Source organism: Chiloscyllium plagiosum, unplaced genomic scaffold (assembly GCF_037043375.1).
Source record: "Chiloscyllium plagiosum isolate Xiang-an unplaced genomic scaffold, Cpla_swu_hap1 HiC_scaffold_15, whole genome shotgun sequence".
NCBI lineage: Eukaryota > Metazoa > Chordata > Chondrichthyes > Orectolobiformes > Hemiscylliidae > Chiloscyllium > Chiloscyllium plagiosum.
In genome coordinates this window covers 15,149,437-15,165,040 of record NW_028270153.1, presented here as the reverse complement: position 1 = coordinate 15,165,040, position 15,604 = coordinate 15,149,437, and the positions used below count along the sequence as shown (strand labels likewise).

The following is a 15,604-nucleotide window of genomic DNA, read 5'->3' as shown; positions in this document are numbered from 1 at the left end:
CGAAATCTCCCATTACCTTGCAAACCTCGAGTTCGGTCGCCACTAAACGGTCTCCATACCAGGAAGGATTCTCCCAAGCTCTGACCCACACTGGCCCTCACCCTCAGTAACATCCTCATCATCCTCCTTGATGAAGGTAGTTTGGACGTTGCTTTGTTAAAACTTCTCTGTTAAAACCCTCCTAAAGCACAAACACCTTTACCTGAAATACAAGGAGCATAGTGCATGGCGGCAAACAATTACTTCATCCATCATGTACTCAATTCAATGCATCAAATCAACCTTACCAGGCCCAAAGAGAAACCACTCATGTTTCACTGATACTACACAATTCAAAACATTCTCACCACACAAATTCACAAGGACAAAACCTATAATCTAACAGCACCAGATGTTGCTCAGAGTATGAAAGTCTCATACACCCACTATAACCCCAGTGGAAGAGAGACTCCTGTAGCTCTGACTGAGAGAGTGGCACACAAGTCTGATTACACGCAATTCTAAATACCAGCAAATTTGCCAAGCAAGGAGCTGCAGTATCATCGCCTCACATCCAGGATAGTGACCAGACCGTGGTCTGAATCTATACCGATAGCAGTATGAATTAGAGGGCCCGCTGAGATATACAGTGCACTGTGCCTGTGAACTATCCAGTTAGTCCCACCTCCCCATTCATCTGCCCACGGCACTACCAACTCTGCGCCCTTTCACTGAAAGGCAGCACGAGACATTGCAAAGCTCGTGGAGAGTCTACACAGAAATCACTGGAGAGGATGGGACAGCATTAAATCGGGCAGCATTGGCTGACCAGTCCTGAGTGTGCTAGTAGCCTGGTTCGCAACAATTGGAGATAACCAGTCAAGCTTTTAATGTGGCTCATTCATGCTTAGCAGAAGCGATGTAAGTAGATAGCTGGAATCATTTTACAAACAAAATATTCGATGTTCTGCGCCTTTTTTGAACTTTGAAGGAGACTGGGAAACTTTGAGTGGCTCAGTGTTTTCCCTACCACAACAGCCTGGCCAATCTAAGGGGAGGTGGTGCTGTAGCGGCAATGTCACTGGCTGGTAATCCAGAACCCCAAGCCAATGTTCTGGGGCAGGGGCTTTTAATTTCACTACGGCAAATGGTCAACTGAAATCAATGAAAATCTGGGCTAAAACAAGTAGCCCATAAAACCACTGTCGATTGCTATAAAAACCCTCCTGGTTCACTAATGCCCTTTAGGGATGGAAACTGCCATCCTTACCTGGTCTGGCCTACATGTGACTCCAGACCCACAGCAACGTGGTTGACTCTTTAACCACCCTCTGGGCAATCAGGGACAGGGTAGTAAGTGCTGACCTAGCCAGCAACACCCAAATCCCATATATGAATAACATTTTTTTTAAAATCTGCACTCTTTTCCCCTGGTATGAACTGTTGTCATGGACTGAACTTTGGCATTCACACCTAGGAGAAGCAGTGGCCTAGTGGTATTATCGCTAGACTATTAACCCGGAGGCCCGGGTAACATGGCAGTTGGTGGAATTTGAAATCAATACAAATCAGGAATTAAGAATCTAATGGTGGTCGTGAAACATTGCTTTTTGACGGAAAAGCACAACTCGCTTCATAATCTGTGAGTGACAGAGAACTCCTGGTTCACAGATCTGCCATCCTCACCTGGTCTGACCTCTATATGATTCCACTTTCTCAGCAATGTGGCGGTCTCTTAAATACCCTCTGAAAGGTCAGAATGAATAGGAAGGGTTTGGAGGGATATGGGCTGGGTGCTGGCAGGTGGGACTAGATTGGGTTGGGATATCTGGTCGTCATGGGTCTGTTTCTGTGCTGAACATCTCTCTGACTCTAAGTCACTCAACACCAGGTCACGGACCAACTGCAAAGCTTATGATTCCAAATCAACCCACGGAACTATAACCTGATGTTATGTTCAGTCCAACACCAACATCTCCACATCAGTGACCCTCTGAAATGGCAGAGCACGTTGAAGGGGCAATTAGGGACAGGCAACAAATGCCAACCTAGCTGGCAGTACCCACATCCTCTGAGTGAAAAGCATTTCCTAATGTGCGTCAGGGCCATGACACTCACACACGGCCCTCTGCCAAGTTACCAAGTCGAAAGCGTATATTTAAATCATAGAAACCCTACAGTGCAGAAAGAGGCCATTTGGCCCTTCGAGTCTGCACCAACCATCTAGCTCACTTTAAAATAGCAAGTGTTTTCTGAATTTTGAAGTAAACTTCAAGTGCAGGCTCAGCTGCCCGAATGGAAAGGCTGGGAGATGAGCAGCTCCAAAATAGATACATGTAGCAAATGGATGTTAAACGGATACCCGAGTTGTGGTTGCTGTTTTGACAACAGTATAAATTTAACCAATCAGTTTAAATTATGCCCAGGATACTAAAATCCAATCAAGTTTGTATTTTATTGTTTTGACACCCAGAAACCAATCAAATTATAAGAATTTAATGGGTCATTGGGGGGGTATAGAAAATGTAAGCATATCGAAAATTGCTGAGAGAGAACAGCTGCCATCGATCAGTTGAGCAACTGCCGGTGGGCTAACTCCCCATCTAACATCTCGCTCTCAAAGAAATGAGAAAACACTCTCTATCAAAGGTACCTTTTCGTGTGAAACATACTCACAGTAAAAAGTAAGACGATGACCCAGGGAGATTAGCAGCTGGAAGAGGGAAGACAGTGGAGAAGGTAGAGACTGTGTGGACTTGAGATTAAGTTAAAGTAATGTTTGATAAGTAAGCTATTGGAAAATCATATCTTTTTTTTTAAAGAGAGTTCGGGTCAGATAGTAAGTAGTCCAGAAAAGGGAGGCTTGCATTTGTGAATACTTTTGTTTAATGTTCACTCTTCGAGTTAGGAAAATAAATTGTTATTTTTCTTTAAACAGCGGAAGTTGGGAGTTCTCGATCACTCTGATTATGAAGCGAGTTGAGCTTTTCTGGATGTTTGGTTTTAACTAACAGAGGGGGTCAACCTCCACTTCAAAATGCTCTGCGACAGGCAGATACTCACGTAAACAGCCCGAGGTGGTGCGCCGTCGCTTGGGGCTGTCCAGCAGCGAGTCGCTCTCCGATGCGCAGGAACCCCGTGTCTGCATGCTCCTTTTCGGGGAGCTGGGATCCGGCTCGGCCTTCTCCATGCCATGGTAGTACTTCATGTGGTAGTGCAGCATCTTGGCCTTGCGGAAGGCCTTCGAGCACTCTGGGATCTTGCACTTGAACTTGTTGTGGTCCAGCTCGATGATCAGCGCCTTGGGGGGTAGGTGGTTCTCGGGATTCGGAGTGCTGCTCGTCACTGTCCAGTGAGGGGAAAGCGGGGAGAGACAGAGAGAGCGAGAGAGAGAGCGAGAGAGCGAGAGAGAGAGCGAGAGAAGCGAGGGGGCCAGGAAGATAAACACACAGCTGTGAGATTATTTTAAACTCCCTCTCCCCATCTCCATCTACCCCTCCCACTGTGTAACAACTAAAATGCCAGCAATTCAGACAGGAGTTAGGATCAGCGCGTTACGACAGTTGTTAGAGGTCAGTGTCAAGGGTTAGAGGTCAGTGTCAAGCAAGGCAGCACTCTGCTGGCCCAGGTCAGCAATGACACTCAAAACACATCTCTCCAGAATAGGTTAGTGGCTTTCAGGTCATCAGAGGGACCAATGATCACTACATTCCCTCCCTATTCCCCACCCAGTCACTCTCCACAGCAGCTGATGATATTTACTGAAAATTGAGAGTCTGGTCAGGAAGGTGATTGTCCAAGTGCCAGGTCAGTTTATACTGAGTGTTACCTTACCTCAGGCAGGGTCGACAGGGTGGGGACCTCCACCATGACCTCAGCCAATGCCTGGAATTCATGAAACAAAGATATCAGGGGATTATGGGGTCAGTGATCTCACTGAACGGCTGAACAGGCTTGAGGGACTGAATGGCCTATTCCTGTTCCTACGTTCCTAACTAAACCCACTCTGTTGGTGTCACACCTCATCCCAAACTGAGTGAGGTGACTGAAAGAGCAACCTCATGGTCACCTGGGCCGATGGAGACTTTATCTGCAAGAGTCAGTTCGCTCTGCTGGCTGGTTTGCACTGCGGAGTGACGCCAACAGCACGGGTTCAATTCCCAGAACTGGCTGAGGTTACCACAAGGCCTGTACAACTACCTCTCTTCCCAGCCTGGCTGAGGCCTGGAAAGACTCAGTCACCCAGCAGCTGTCTTGATTGAGAGAGCAGCCCTGAGCTCCTCTGGTGAAGCAGCAGCAGAAGAAAAAGGTGTTTGGGTCATTGGAGAAACAACAGAAGCTTCACAAACACCTTTCCCTCCCCCTGCCTCAACTAAACCACTCAGGGGACAGGAACCCCATGGACCGCTCAGAATGAGGGATGGGACAAAGAGGAATTTCTTCTCTTCAAAGGTGGCAAATCTTGGGGATTCTGTGGAAACTCAATCATTGAGCAGGTTTTGTCAGAAATTGAAGATTTCTGCAGACCAACAGCAAGCGATCGTGGGGAAAACAACTTCAAGGTAAATGAGCGGCAGTGCAGGCTTGATGGACTGAATGGCCTACCCTGCTCTTTATTGCCTGGGTACTTCAATTAGAAATGCAGGAAGTTTGTTTCTAAAGCGATTCAAACCCTGCTGTATCATTCTCAGTTGACAAAGAATATTAGTGACTGAGTGGGGGGGTGGGCAGGTCGAACAGCTGCTACAGATTGATTTCGTCGCCTGTCACCCAGTTATCATGTTGCTGTCAGGAGAACAGCCAATGAGGCAACCATGACCCACGTGTGTTAGAACTTCAAGGGCAACTCCACACACATGAAGTGGTCAGTTTCTCTTCAGAGTCCAGACTATGGTGCTGGAAAAGCACAGCAGGTCAGGCAGCATCCGAGCAGCAAGAGAGTCAACGTTTCAGGCAAGAATCCTTCATCAGGAACGTCGATTCTCCTGCTCCTCGGATGCTGCCTGACCTGCTGTGCTTTTCCAGCGCCACACTCCCGACTCCAATCTCCAGCATCAGCAAACCTCACTTTCTTCTAGCTTCTCTTCTTAGCCATGACTCTCTAAGGTGGTTATGTGCACATGTGGAGGTGATGGCCTAGCTGTATTATCACTAGCCTAGTAATCCAGAAACCCACGCAGCGATCTGGGTTCAAATCCCACCAACATATTTAATAAAGATCTGGAATTAAGATCTTAAATGTCAGGTAAAAAAAAAAACCATCTGGTTCACTAATGTCCTTTAGGGAAGAGAACTGGTCTGGCCTTCAAACCCACAACACTGCGGCTGAGTCTTAACTGCCCTCTGGGCAATTAGGGCCTGGCAATAAATGCTGGCCTGATCAGCGGCAACCACATTCCATTAAATAAATGTTTTAAAGAAAAACACCCACCCATTAAGGATAAAAGCAACTTTACCCCAAACTCAAATTGTCCCCCGTTCATGACATTTTGAAAGGATGCTTGTTCCTGGGTCCAAGGAAGAGGCACAGCTTCTCTGGACAATTCCCTTCATTCCCATTGACACATCCACCATTAGGCGAGCTAATGTCCCAACTCAACAGACTGCTCTCCAGCAGCACCTACTGGTCAGCTCAAGAACAGTGGCAGGCCATCACCTGCCATGCTCCAAACAGATGGTGGAGTAGGCTCAAGGGGCCGAATGGCCTAATCCCATGCTTATTTCGTACGCTGTGCACTCAAGAGTCTAGGGCCATATGGACAACACGCGGTGGAAGAGCGAGAAGGAGGCTGCAAGGATTATCCACCCACAGGGAGGTAAATCACTGGCCTGGGGATCAATGAAATCAGAGTTTGATTCCAAGTGCAGTGCCACTCCATGCAACACGCTGTGGCTAGAACAAAACAGTTGAGACTCTGCGAGACATCACTTGCCTTTCACTAAACCAATTTTACGCTAAAACCCCTTTTCTCTGTCAATGTCAGAGGAGCCTCCCATCACATCTCCTGACGTGAAGTTGGGTATGTTTGCCAAGTGTGAATCTAACGCACAATTGAATCTTTCCCTTCCCATTGTAGACAGCCAGTTACAAGCATTTCAGCAGACGAGAGAGCACGCAAACACACACGGATCCACACACGCCTGCAATACACGCACACACGGGTAAGCAGCAGGGCAGACGAACAGGAACGCTGCAGTAGCAAGTCTGCTGGCCTCACTAGAAAGACAACATACAGGGTTCCCTACTGTATCTGTTTGGGTTCTGGGATCGTGGCACACGCTTCACAACTGGAGCTGGGAAGAGGAAAACAAAACAGAATTACTTATGGGTCGTCTTCACTCCTTATCTACTCACCACCCGAGAACTGGGGGCACTCCGTCCAAGCACAGTGGAGCTGGAGGGGGAGGGGGAAGGCATGCAGTTACTATCTGACTCATCAACAACAAAGCACTTCTGTTCCACTTGCAAACTCGCTGCAATTTTCTAAACTCATTACAGAGACCATGCTATCCCCGAGAAACTGCGACTGTGTCTCTCTCTTTCTCTGCCCCAGCCCTGTCTACAGTGACGTTTTCTGGAATCTAGGTGGGTGGCAACGATCATTTCTGATGCTCGCAGTTCCGGGCAGAAACCTGTGACCCTGGGCCGTGAGGACAACAGGTGTGCAGAGCACACAAAGCTGCTCCTTAGTGCAAACGCCTTTCAGTGTTAGAGACACTGTCCAACGTCTCTCTCTGCTGAACACTGAAACGATGACGTGGACAAAGCTGCCCTCTGCCTCTTTCGGGAGATGGCATTTGGCAGGAGGGTCAGCGGGCAAGTTTCAAGCTGCATTCACCCCAAGAGTACAAATGAGAGCCCTGGGAGAAACAGGAAGATCCCACTCCCCAGCACGGTTCCTTTCAACTGAAACAAATTGCAGCTGCATTCAACCTCCACACTAACTCCCATTCCAGCAGCTGCCTGGTGAAATATGCACATGCCCCAGTGTTTACGCCATCTCCAACCTGCGATGTGTTTCTATCAGTACGCCCGCACCGAGCAGGCACACATATCTCTGTCTTACCAGCTTCCTTGGGAGGAGCCTTCGGCTCCGCGCTCGGCACTGAGGAACTCAGCGTGGCTGCTTCACCGGTTTGGTGCTTAGGGCTTGTAACGGCCTCGGATGTGGAGGTTTTGGGGGCAGTGTCTGAGGAACACTGCGCTTTGATAGAAGGAGCCTGTTGTACCTGGGCAGAGGGTTCAGATCCTGCTGCTGCTGCGGGGAAATCAAATACAGGATCAACACCTCATACAGCACAGAAACAGACCCTTCAGTCCATGCCAATCATGTTCTTAAACTAAACTAGTCCCACCTGCCTGCACTTGGTCCATATCCCTCCAAACATTTCTTATCCATGTACTTATCCAAATATCTTATAAATGTTGTAACTATGACTACACCCAACACTTCCTCTACAAGTTCATTTCACACACGAACTGCTCTGTGTAAAAAAAAGTTGTCCCTCGTGTTCTTTTCAAATCTTTCTCCTCTCACCTTTAAAAATATGCCCCCTTAGTTCCTGCACTGACTAAAGTCACCATGAAGGACTCTCCATCTCAACCTCGTCCCCTCGCCTGAGGTGAAACTCAGGTAAAAGCACCACCAGTCATCTCTCTCTCCAAGAGAGCAGCCCTACGCACCTCTCTGGGATGTTCACTTCTCCAACACAAGCTCTCGCTCCATAGCGCTCTTAAAGGTCTGTTATTTTATAAATTTTACCAATTCAATTTACAAATGGCACACAGATCAAGTCCTGCAATGGAGAAACTCAGTAGGTATGAACATGTTACTGTATAATATTTCTGACAGAACAGAAACAGAGAGCGCCCTTGGAGATTCACCCTCCAAACGTTATTCCTTGAGAAGGGGTTCCACCTGGAACGTTCCTGCCCCACAATCATAATTATCACCAAGTCAGGAGAGCTGAGGATGGCGGGACAGAATATCGTTTCAGGTTTGTTTCCCTTTCCTTGAGGCAGAGAAAGGAATAAATAAATAAATATTCACAGTAAGAAAACACAGAGGCCTTCACCTTGCTCGACCTTCTCCTGCTCCTTGGTCTTGCTCCGTGTCTCTGCTCCCTCGGCCTGGCCACCCATCGACGAGGAGTTGCTGTCCCCAGAAGCGAGACGTAAAGACCTCCTTCTGGCCTGGCTCTGTCCTTGCTCACCCGTGGACTGCCGCGGGCCTGTACAAACACATACGAAGGAAAGCAGTGCAGACACCCGTTAGTCAAGTCTGCTCTCTCCTGCAGTGACTAAAAACTGAGGCCTAAGGGAGGTAGAAGAGGTGGAGACCTCTGGGCTAGTGGCTGGGCCAAGGCAGCTAAAGGCACTGGTTCTAGTGATGAAAATTACAGCAGCACTGCAGACTGGCAATGAGGGAGTGTTAAGATCTCACTGGAGCACTAAGGGGGCGGGGGGGTAGGCGGCTGTTGTGACCAACCTTTTAGCGGGTGCCATTACGTTTTCTATAGACGTCACCGAGGGGGGAAATACTGGGATGTATCATGTGGTACAAGACGAGGTGATGGTCTAGTGGTATGATCATGGCACAGTTAATCCAGAGACCTAGATAATATTCTGGGGAACCAGGTTCGAGTAAGGGTAGGGAGTGGAGGGAGACAGACACAGAGAGACAGAGACAGCAAGAAGGAAGCAAGAGAAAGCTAAATAGAGAAACAAGAGGGGGGAATAGAGGCAGTGTGTTGGAGGCCAGGGCACAGACAGAAACCCAAGTCCCAATGCTGCCCCTAAATCCCAAGGATTGCGGATTCTGTAAAACCCCAGTATATACCCTCTTCTTGTACACATTTATAGAGGGCAGCATCTTGATATCAAGGCTGAGAACGTTCCAGCTCCTTGAAAGTGGAGTCGCAGGTAGATAGGATAGTGAAGAAGGCATTTGGTATGCTTTCCTTTATTGGTCAGAGTATTGAGTACAGGAGTTGGGAGGTCATGTTGCGGCTGTACAGGACATTGGTTAGGCCACTGTTGGAACATCGCGTGTAATTCTGGTCTCCTTCTTATCGGAAAGATGTTGTGAAACTTGAAAGGGTTCAGAAAAGATTTACAAGGATGTTGCCAGGGTTGGAGAATTTGAGCTACAGGGAGAGGCTGAACAGGCTGGAACTGTTTTCCCTGGAGCGTCGGAGGCTGAGGAGTGACCTTATAGAGGTTTACAAAATTATAAGCGACATGGATAGAGTAAATAGGCAAAGTCTTTTCCATGGGGTCGGGGAGTCCAGAACGAGAGGGCATAGGATGGGTGAGAGGGGAAAGATATAAAACAGACCTAAGGGGCAACTTTTTCACGCAGAGGGTGGTACATGTATGTAATGAGCTGCCAGAGGAAGTGGTGGAGGCTGGTACAATTGCAACACTTATGAGGCATTTGGATGGGTATATGAATAGGAAGGGTTTGGAGGGATATGGGCCAGGTGCTGGCAGGTGGGACTAGATTGGGTTGGGATATCTGGTTGGCATGGACGGGTTGGACCAAAGGGGCTGTTTCCTTGCTGTACATCTCTCTGACTCTATTACAAGCAAAGGTCCAGTTATTCAAAGTTGTTTCCCACTTACAGACCATCAGGAAATTGCAACAGTCCACATCCCATGCATAGAACAAACAAATTCTGACCTGGTCTCTTCCATCACACCCCCCCCAGCAATGTACAACACCTTCAACATTTTCACAAAAACATTAACTTCCCTGGTCACAGAAACAAGGGTGTGGGGGTGCAGACACAGAGAGAGCGAGAGATCACCAACTGAGCCATGGGATATCAAGAGATCAGACTGGCTGAGTTTCTTAGATTAGAAAGTATTCATTGTCCCTTCCTCTTTTCAGCCATAGTCCAGCTGCTGTGAAAGCTACCAAAGATATAAAAAGGGGCAACTTTAGACAATTCCATCAAAACTACTTTCTCCTCCTTTGACATGTGACGTGCAGAATTTGGTCTTTTTTGGGATAAGCTGACACAGCACTGACCTGCGGTCTTGCTAAGCCTGGTGTGCTTTGGCTGCAATGAGACATCTGAGGCAGACTTCCTCTTCCCAGTTCCCGAGCCTCCTTGGTGTGGTGGAAGTGGTTTGCGATCGTTCTGACGTGCAGCCCCTTTAGAATGGCTGCCTAGACAAGTATGTGAACAAAATGTTAATTGCACGCGCAAAATCGACCAGAAATAAGAAGCCAACTTTCACTTTAAAGCAATAAGGAAGAGAGCGTTTGTTCATCCACGGCCTTCTGTGACCACAGGATATCCCAGAAGCTCTTTAAAGCCAATCAAACATCTTTCTGAAGCACAGCAAAGTAGGAAATACAAGCAGTCAAACATACGTACAGCAAACTTCCAAAAACAGCAAACTGTGTTAAAGGCCAGCTCATACATTGATTTGAGAGATCAATTATTAAACAGGTAAACTCCACCACACTTATATAGTCATACAGCACAGAAACAGATCCTTTGGTCCAACCAGTCCATGCTAAACATAATCCCACGCTGAACTAGTTGGCCAAACACAGACAAGTGGGAATGCGTTCGGTATGGAGTGGTTGGACCGCTGGCTCTGTTTCCATGGTGGATGACTCTATGACTAAGACTGCCTGTTCTTGGCCATATCCCTCCAAACTCTTTCCTATTCAAGAACTTATTCAAATGTCGTTTAAACATTCTAACTGTACCTGCATCCATCTTTTCCTCTGGAGGTTCATTCCATACACAAATCACAGTGTTAAAAAAATTGCCCCTTGTGTCTTTCTCCCCTCTTTAAAAATACACAAGACTCTAGCCTCGAAATCCCCCAGCCTAGGGAAAAGACACCTGCCATTCACCTTATCTATGATTTTATAAACCTCTATGAGGTCACCCCTCAACCTCCTACACTCCAGTGAAAAAAAAGTCTCAGCCTATCCAACCTCTCCTTAGAACTCAAATTTTCCATACCCAGCAACATCTTGGCAAATCTCTTTCTAGCAAAATGATATCCTTTCTGTAACTGGAGTGATCAGAACTGGACACGGTGCTCCAGAAAAGGCCTCACTAATGTCCTGTACAACCTCAACATGACATCCCAACTCCTATAGTCAATGTTCTGAGTAATGAAGGCAAGTGTGGAAATGCCATCTTCACCGCTGTCTGTTTGTGATGCAAACTTCAAAAACTTATATACCTGAACCCCTAAGTCTCACTGTTTTACAGCACTACCCAGGGCCCTATCATTAATTGTACAGGTAGACAACCCTTTATCCGAAAAGCTCCGAAATCAGAGGGATTTTTTCTGAAGTTTTTTTTCTCATTAGCAAGGTTGTTTGGCGTGCAAACAGTTAACTCAATTCCACACCCACTCGATGCGCATCACTCAGTTGTGACGCGGGTGGGCGTGGCCCAGCACTGGCAGGTCCCAATTCTGTCTCAGGGCCTGTAGTACTCACAGTGAGACTGCTGTTTGGTAAAATGTTTTAAAATTCCACCGTCAAACTGTCACTTATTCCAAAATTCAATAAAATTCTGAATTCCGAAAACCAGCTGGCCCCGAGCATTTCGGATAAAGGATTGTGTACCTGTATTAGTTCTACCCTTGTTTGTTTTATTCAAATTAAACTCATTCTGCCATTCTTCAGCCCATTGACCTGATTGATCGAAATCCCGCTGTACTCTTAAACAACACTCTCCTTCACTGTCCACTATGCCACCACTTTTGGTGTCATCCGCAAATGTCTGAACCAACTAACATCCTTCTTCCAAATTGTGCTGTCGGATCTCTAACATTAACCTTAGGGTAGACTGCATCTCGGTTTAACGGACACAGAGAAACCGTTCACATAAACAGGAGGGTCAGTAACTAGAGGAGACTGATCAAAATGGCAAAGAATCCAGGGGAAAGCTACGATTTGGAGTCAGCCTATTATTCAGTGTGCTTGCTTCTCTCTCTCCCTTCTCAGCTGTCCTTTTAATTGCTTGACTCAACACTCTGCAACTGCCTTCCTTAACTCTGCTCGTCCAACCCTCAAATTATCATTCCCTTTCTGACCAAGCTTTCATTCGGACCTCCTGATATTTTCTAGGAGGAAGTGAGGACTGCAGATGCTGGAGATCAGAGTCGAGAGTGTGGTGCTGGAAAGGCTCAGCAGGTCAGGCAGCATCCGAGGAGCAGGAGAATCGACGTTTCAGGCATAAGCCCTACATCAGGGATCGCAGGAGAATCGACGTTTCAGGCATAAGCCCGTCATCAGGAAACCTGATGAAGGACTCATGCCCGAAACATTGACTCTCCTGCTCCTCTGGTGTGCTTTTTTCAGCTCCACACTTTATCAACCCCGACTTTCCAGCATCTGCAGTCCTCACTATCTCCTAGTTAAGATGCTGAGCCCAAAATTCCTCTGCCATTGCGGGGCACAGGAACAGGAGAACGAAGAGAACATTTGAATCTTGGCCGAGGTGGATGGGTGCGGACTCACATCCTGTTAAAGAGACAAGCCCAAAATTGAGGCAGGCACTGTCATGCAGGACTAAAGGTGCGCTGTGCGTGTCTGGCTGTGGCCTTTATGATGAAACGTTAAACCAGGAGCCTGTCCGCTCCTCAGTTAGACTTGGAAGCGCAGCTGCCACGATCCAAACTCCTCGGAGCTGCTGTAGCTCACCTGCTAGCCCCACAGACGGAGGCCTCCCGCGCTTTCTCTTCTCCTCTGGTTTTCCCAGCTCACTGGAAGATGGAGAGCTCTTCTGCGACGGTGCCTCTGGCGAGCTCTTTGGCTGCTCAGCCTGCTCCCGAGAGGCTTCGGGAGAAGGCTTTTGCTCCACTTCAGGCACAGCTGGCTTGGCCTCTTCCTCCTTCTTCTCCACAATCTTGTTCTCCCTGACCCGCTCATCCGCAAGGGATGAGGGAGCCCTGTCCCGTAACCTCTCCCTTTGTCTTGCACTGCCGGAGCCATTTTCTTTATTCCTACCACTTGCAGCATTCTGTAAGGTAAACAGAATTGGTTGTTTGAGATCCCAGAGATACACAGGCCTGGGCAGCGGAACACCTTACCTTGGGGTAACAGGATTCAGATCAGAGGCAATGATTTCAAAATGCTGACACTTTAGAATCACTGGACAGCAAACTCTTCTGATGATGTTAAAATTTATTCCCCATTTTATTCCCACTTGCCTGCCTAAACCCAGCTCCCAAAACACTCTCTGACTGATCAAACAGGTGGATGACCTGCTTTTTAGCTGATCAGCTGTAATTTTAAAATCACGAGGGATTAAGGTAGAGGAAATAAACTATATCAAGTGGCTAAATTGGTTAGTTACCGAAGACAATAGTTTACAACGTTTCACATTTCTCTGCCTAATTCTGGCAACAGTATTAGAGAGTCAGACAGCACAGAAACAGACCCTTCGGTCCAACCCGTCCATGCCAAGAATAATCCCAAGCTCAACGAGTCCCACCAGCCAGCTCCTGGCCCACATCTCTCCAAACCTTTCCTATTCAGGTACCTATCCCAAATGTCTTTTAAACATTGTAATTGTAGCCACATCCACCACTTCCTCAGGAAGTTCATTCCTCACATGTGTAAAATATTTGCCCCATATATCTTTTTTTTAAAATCTCTCTCCTCTCACCTTAAAAATGTTTCGTTAGTCTTGAAGTTCCCCATCTTAGAAAAAAGACAACTACCATTAACCCTATCTATGACCCTCATCATTTTATAAATTTCTACTGGTCCCTTATGTCAGGGATGAAATACTAGCATTGGAGACAATCCAGAGAAAGATCACTATGTTGATCCCAGGGTACAGAGGGACTGTCTTATGAGGAGAGGTTGGGCTTGTACTCATTGGAGTTTAGGAGAACGAGCAGTGATTTTATAAGATTCTTAGAGGATTTGACAGGGTAGATGGTAAAGATTGCTTCCTCTTGTGGGAGTGTTGAAGACCAGAGGGCATCACCTGGGAATAAGGAGTGACCCATTAAAGATAGAGAGGAGAAGGAATTTCTTCTTTCTGAGGGGAGTGCAGAGGGAGGTAGAAGATGGGTCATTAAGTATTTTTTAAAAAAATATTTTTCAATTAGGAAGGGATTCGAGGGTATGGAGGAAGGCTGAAGTTGGGGGGGGGGGTTATCAGATCAACCATGATCTTGTCGAATAGTGGAGTAGACTCGATGGGCTGAATGGCCTATTTCTGCTTCTGTATCTTATGGCTGAAGACGATTGGCAAAAGTATCCAAAGGGACATGTGGACAGAAACCTTCTAACGCAATCAGTCGTTGGAATTTGGAAGGGCAATGGAAGCAGACTCAAGAGTAACCTTCAGAGTGGGATGAGACAAATAGAATCATAGGGATAGACAGCACAGGAACAGACTCATCCATACTGACGAGACATCCAATCTGACCCAGTCCCATTTCAGTCCAACTCATCCATGCCGACCAGATGTCCGAAATTAATCTAGTCCCATTTGCCAGGACTTGGCCCATATCCCTCTAAACCCTTCCTATTCATATACCATCCAGATGACTTATAAATGTTGCAATTGTACCAGCCTCCACCACTTCCTCTGGCAGCTCATTCCATACACATACCACCCTCTGAGTGAAAAGGTTGCCCTTAGGTCCCTTCTATACCTTTCCCCTCTCACCTTAAACCTATAGCCTCTAATTTTTGACACCCTAACCCTTGGAAAATACCTTCTCTATTCACCCCATTCATGCCCCTCATGATTTTATAAACCTCTATAAGGTCACCCCTCACCTCCTGACGCTCCAGGGACAGAAGCCCCACCCTATTCAGCCTCTCCACGTAGCTCAAACCCTCCAGTCCCAGCAACATCCCTGTAAATCTGCACCTTCCCAAGTTTAACACCATCCTTCCTATAGGAAGGACCAGAATTGAATGTAGTATTCTAAAGGTGGCCAGTACTTGAATATTTGGAGAAACAGTTGGCAGGGATTTGTGAAAAGTGAGAGACTAATTGGTCATTTTGGTTTGGTTGTTGTGAAGAGCCCAAGCTGACCGGGTAGACCATAAAAGATATAGGAGTGGAAGTAAGGCCATTCGGCCCATAGAGTCCACTCCGCCATTCAACCAGGTCCGATGGGCATTTCAACACCACTTACCCCGTATCCCTTAATTCCTTGCGAGATTAAGAATTTATCAATCTCTGCCTTGAAGACATTTAACGTCCCAGCCTCCACTGCGCTCCATGGCAACGAATTCCACAGGCCCACCACTCTCTGGCTGAAGAAACGTCTGCTCATTTCCATTCTAAGTTGACCCCCTCTAATTCTAAGGTTGTGCCCACCGATCCTAGTATCCCTGCCTGACGGAAACAAATTCCCAGTGTCCACCCTTTCTAAGTCATGGTTAGGTTGAAATGTTTCTTCCTGCCACATCCTACTCTACGAGGTCAGCTTTTCCTCAAAGTAAATACCTCTTGTCCATTTACAATCCCTCCCTGGCAAAGCTGGCACAGCATCAACATTGGCTGCCAGATTACACAATCAAATCATCCCTCAACACACCTGCACGCAGCTTACTCCATGACATACAAACCTATTTTCGGTGCTCCTGTGGTGCGGTGGCAGTGCTCCCAC

The 15,604-nt window shown here is 47.1% G+C and overlaps 1 protein-coding gene across 6 annotated transcripts in view; it reads right to left on the bottom strand.

The window, feature by feature from the left end:
- Window positions 1–15,604, bottom strand: part of LOC122560263 (PHD finger protein 20) — a 93,222-nt gene that overhangs the window by 37,741 nt on the left and 39,877 nt on the right. For 3 of the 6 annotated variants that reach the window (XM_087994760.1, XM_087994756.1, XM_087994761.1), the window contains 6 exons: window positions 12,666–12,984; window positions 10,014–10,154; window positions 8,056–8,211; window positions 7,047–7,238; window positions 6,214–6,273; window positions 3,043–3,324 (listed from right to left, as the gene is read on the bottom strand). In XM_087994760.1, the coding sequence (XP_087850886.1) occupies window positions 3,043–3,324; window positions 6,214–6,273; window positions 7,047–7,238; window positions 8,056–8,211; window positions 10,014–10,154; window positions 12,666–12,984 (1,150 nt within the window). The remainder of the gene's footprint in view (window positions 1–3,042; window positions 3,325–6,213; window positions 6,274–7,046; window positions 7,239–8,055; window positions 8,212–10,013; window positions 10,155–12,665; window positions 12,985–15,604) is intronic. The other 3 variants (XM_087994758.1, XM_087994757.1, XM_087994759.1) reach the window with 3 other exon arrangements.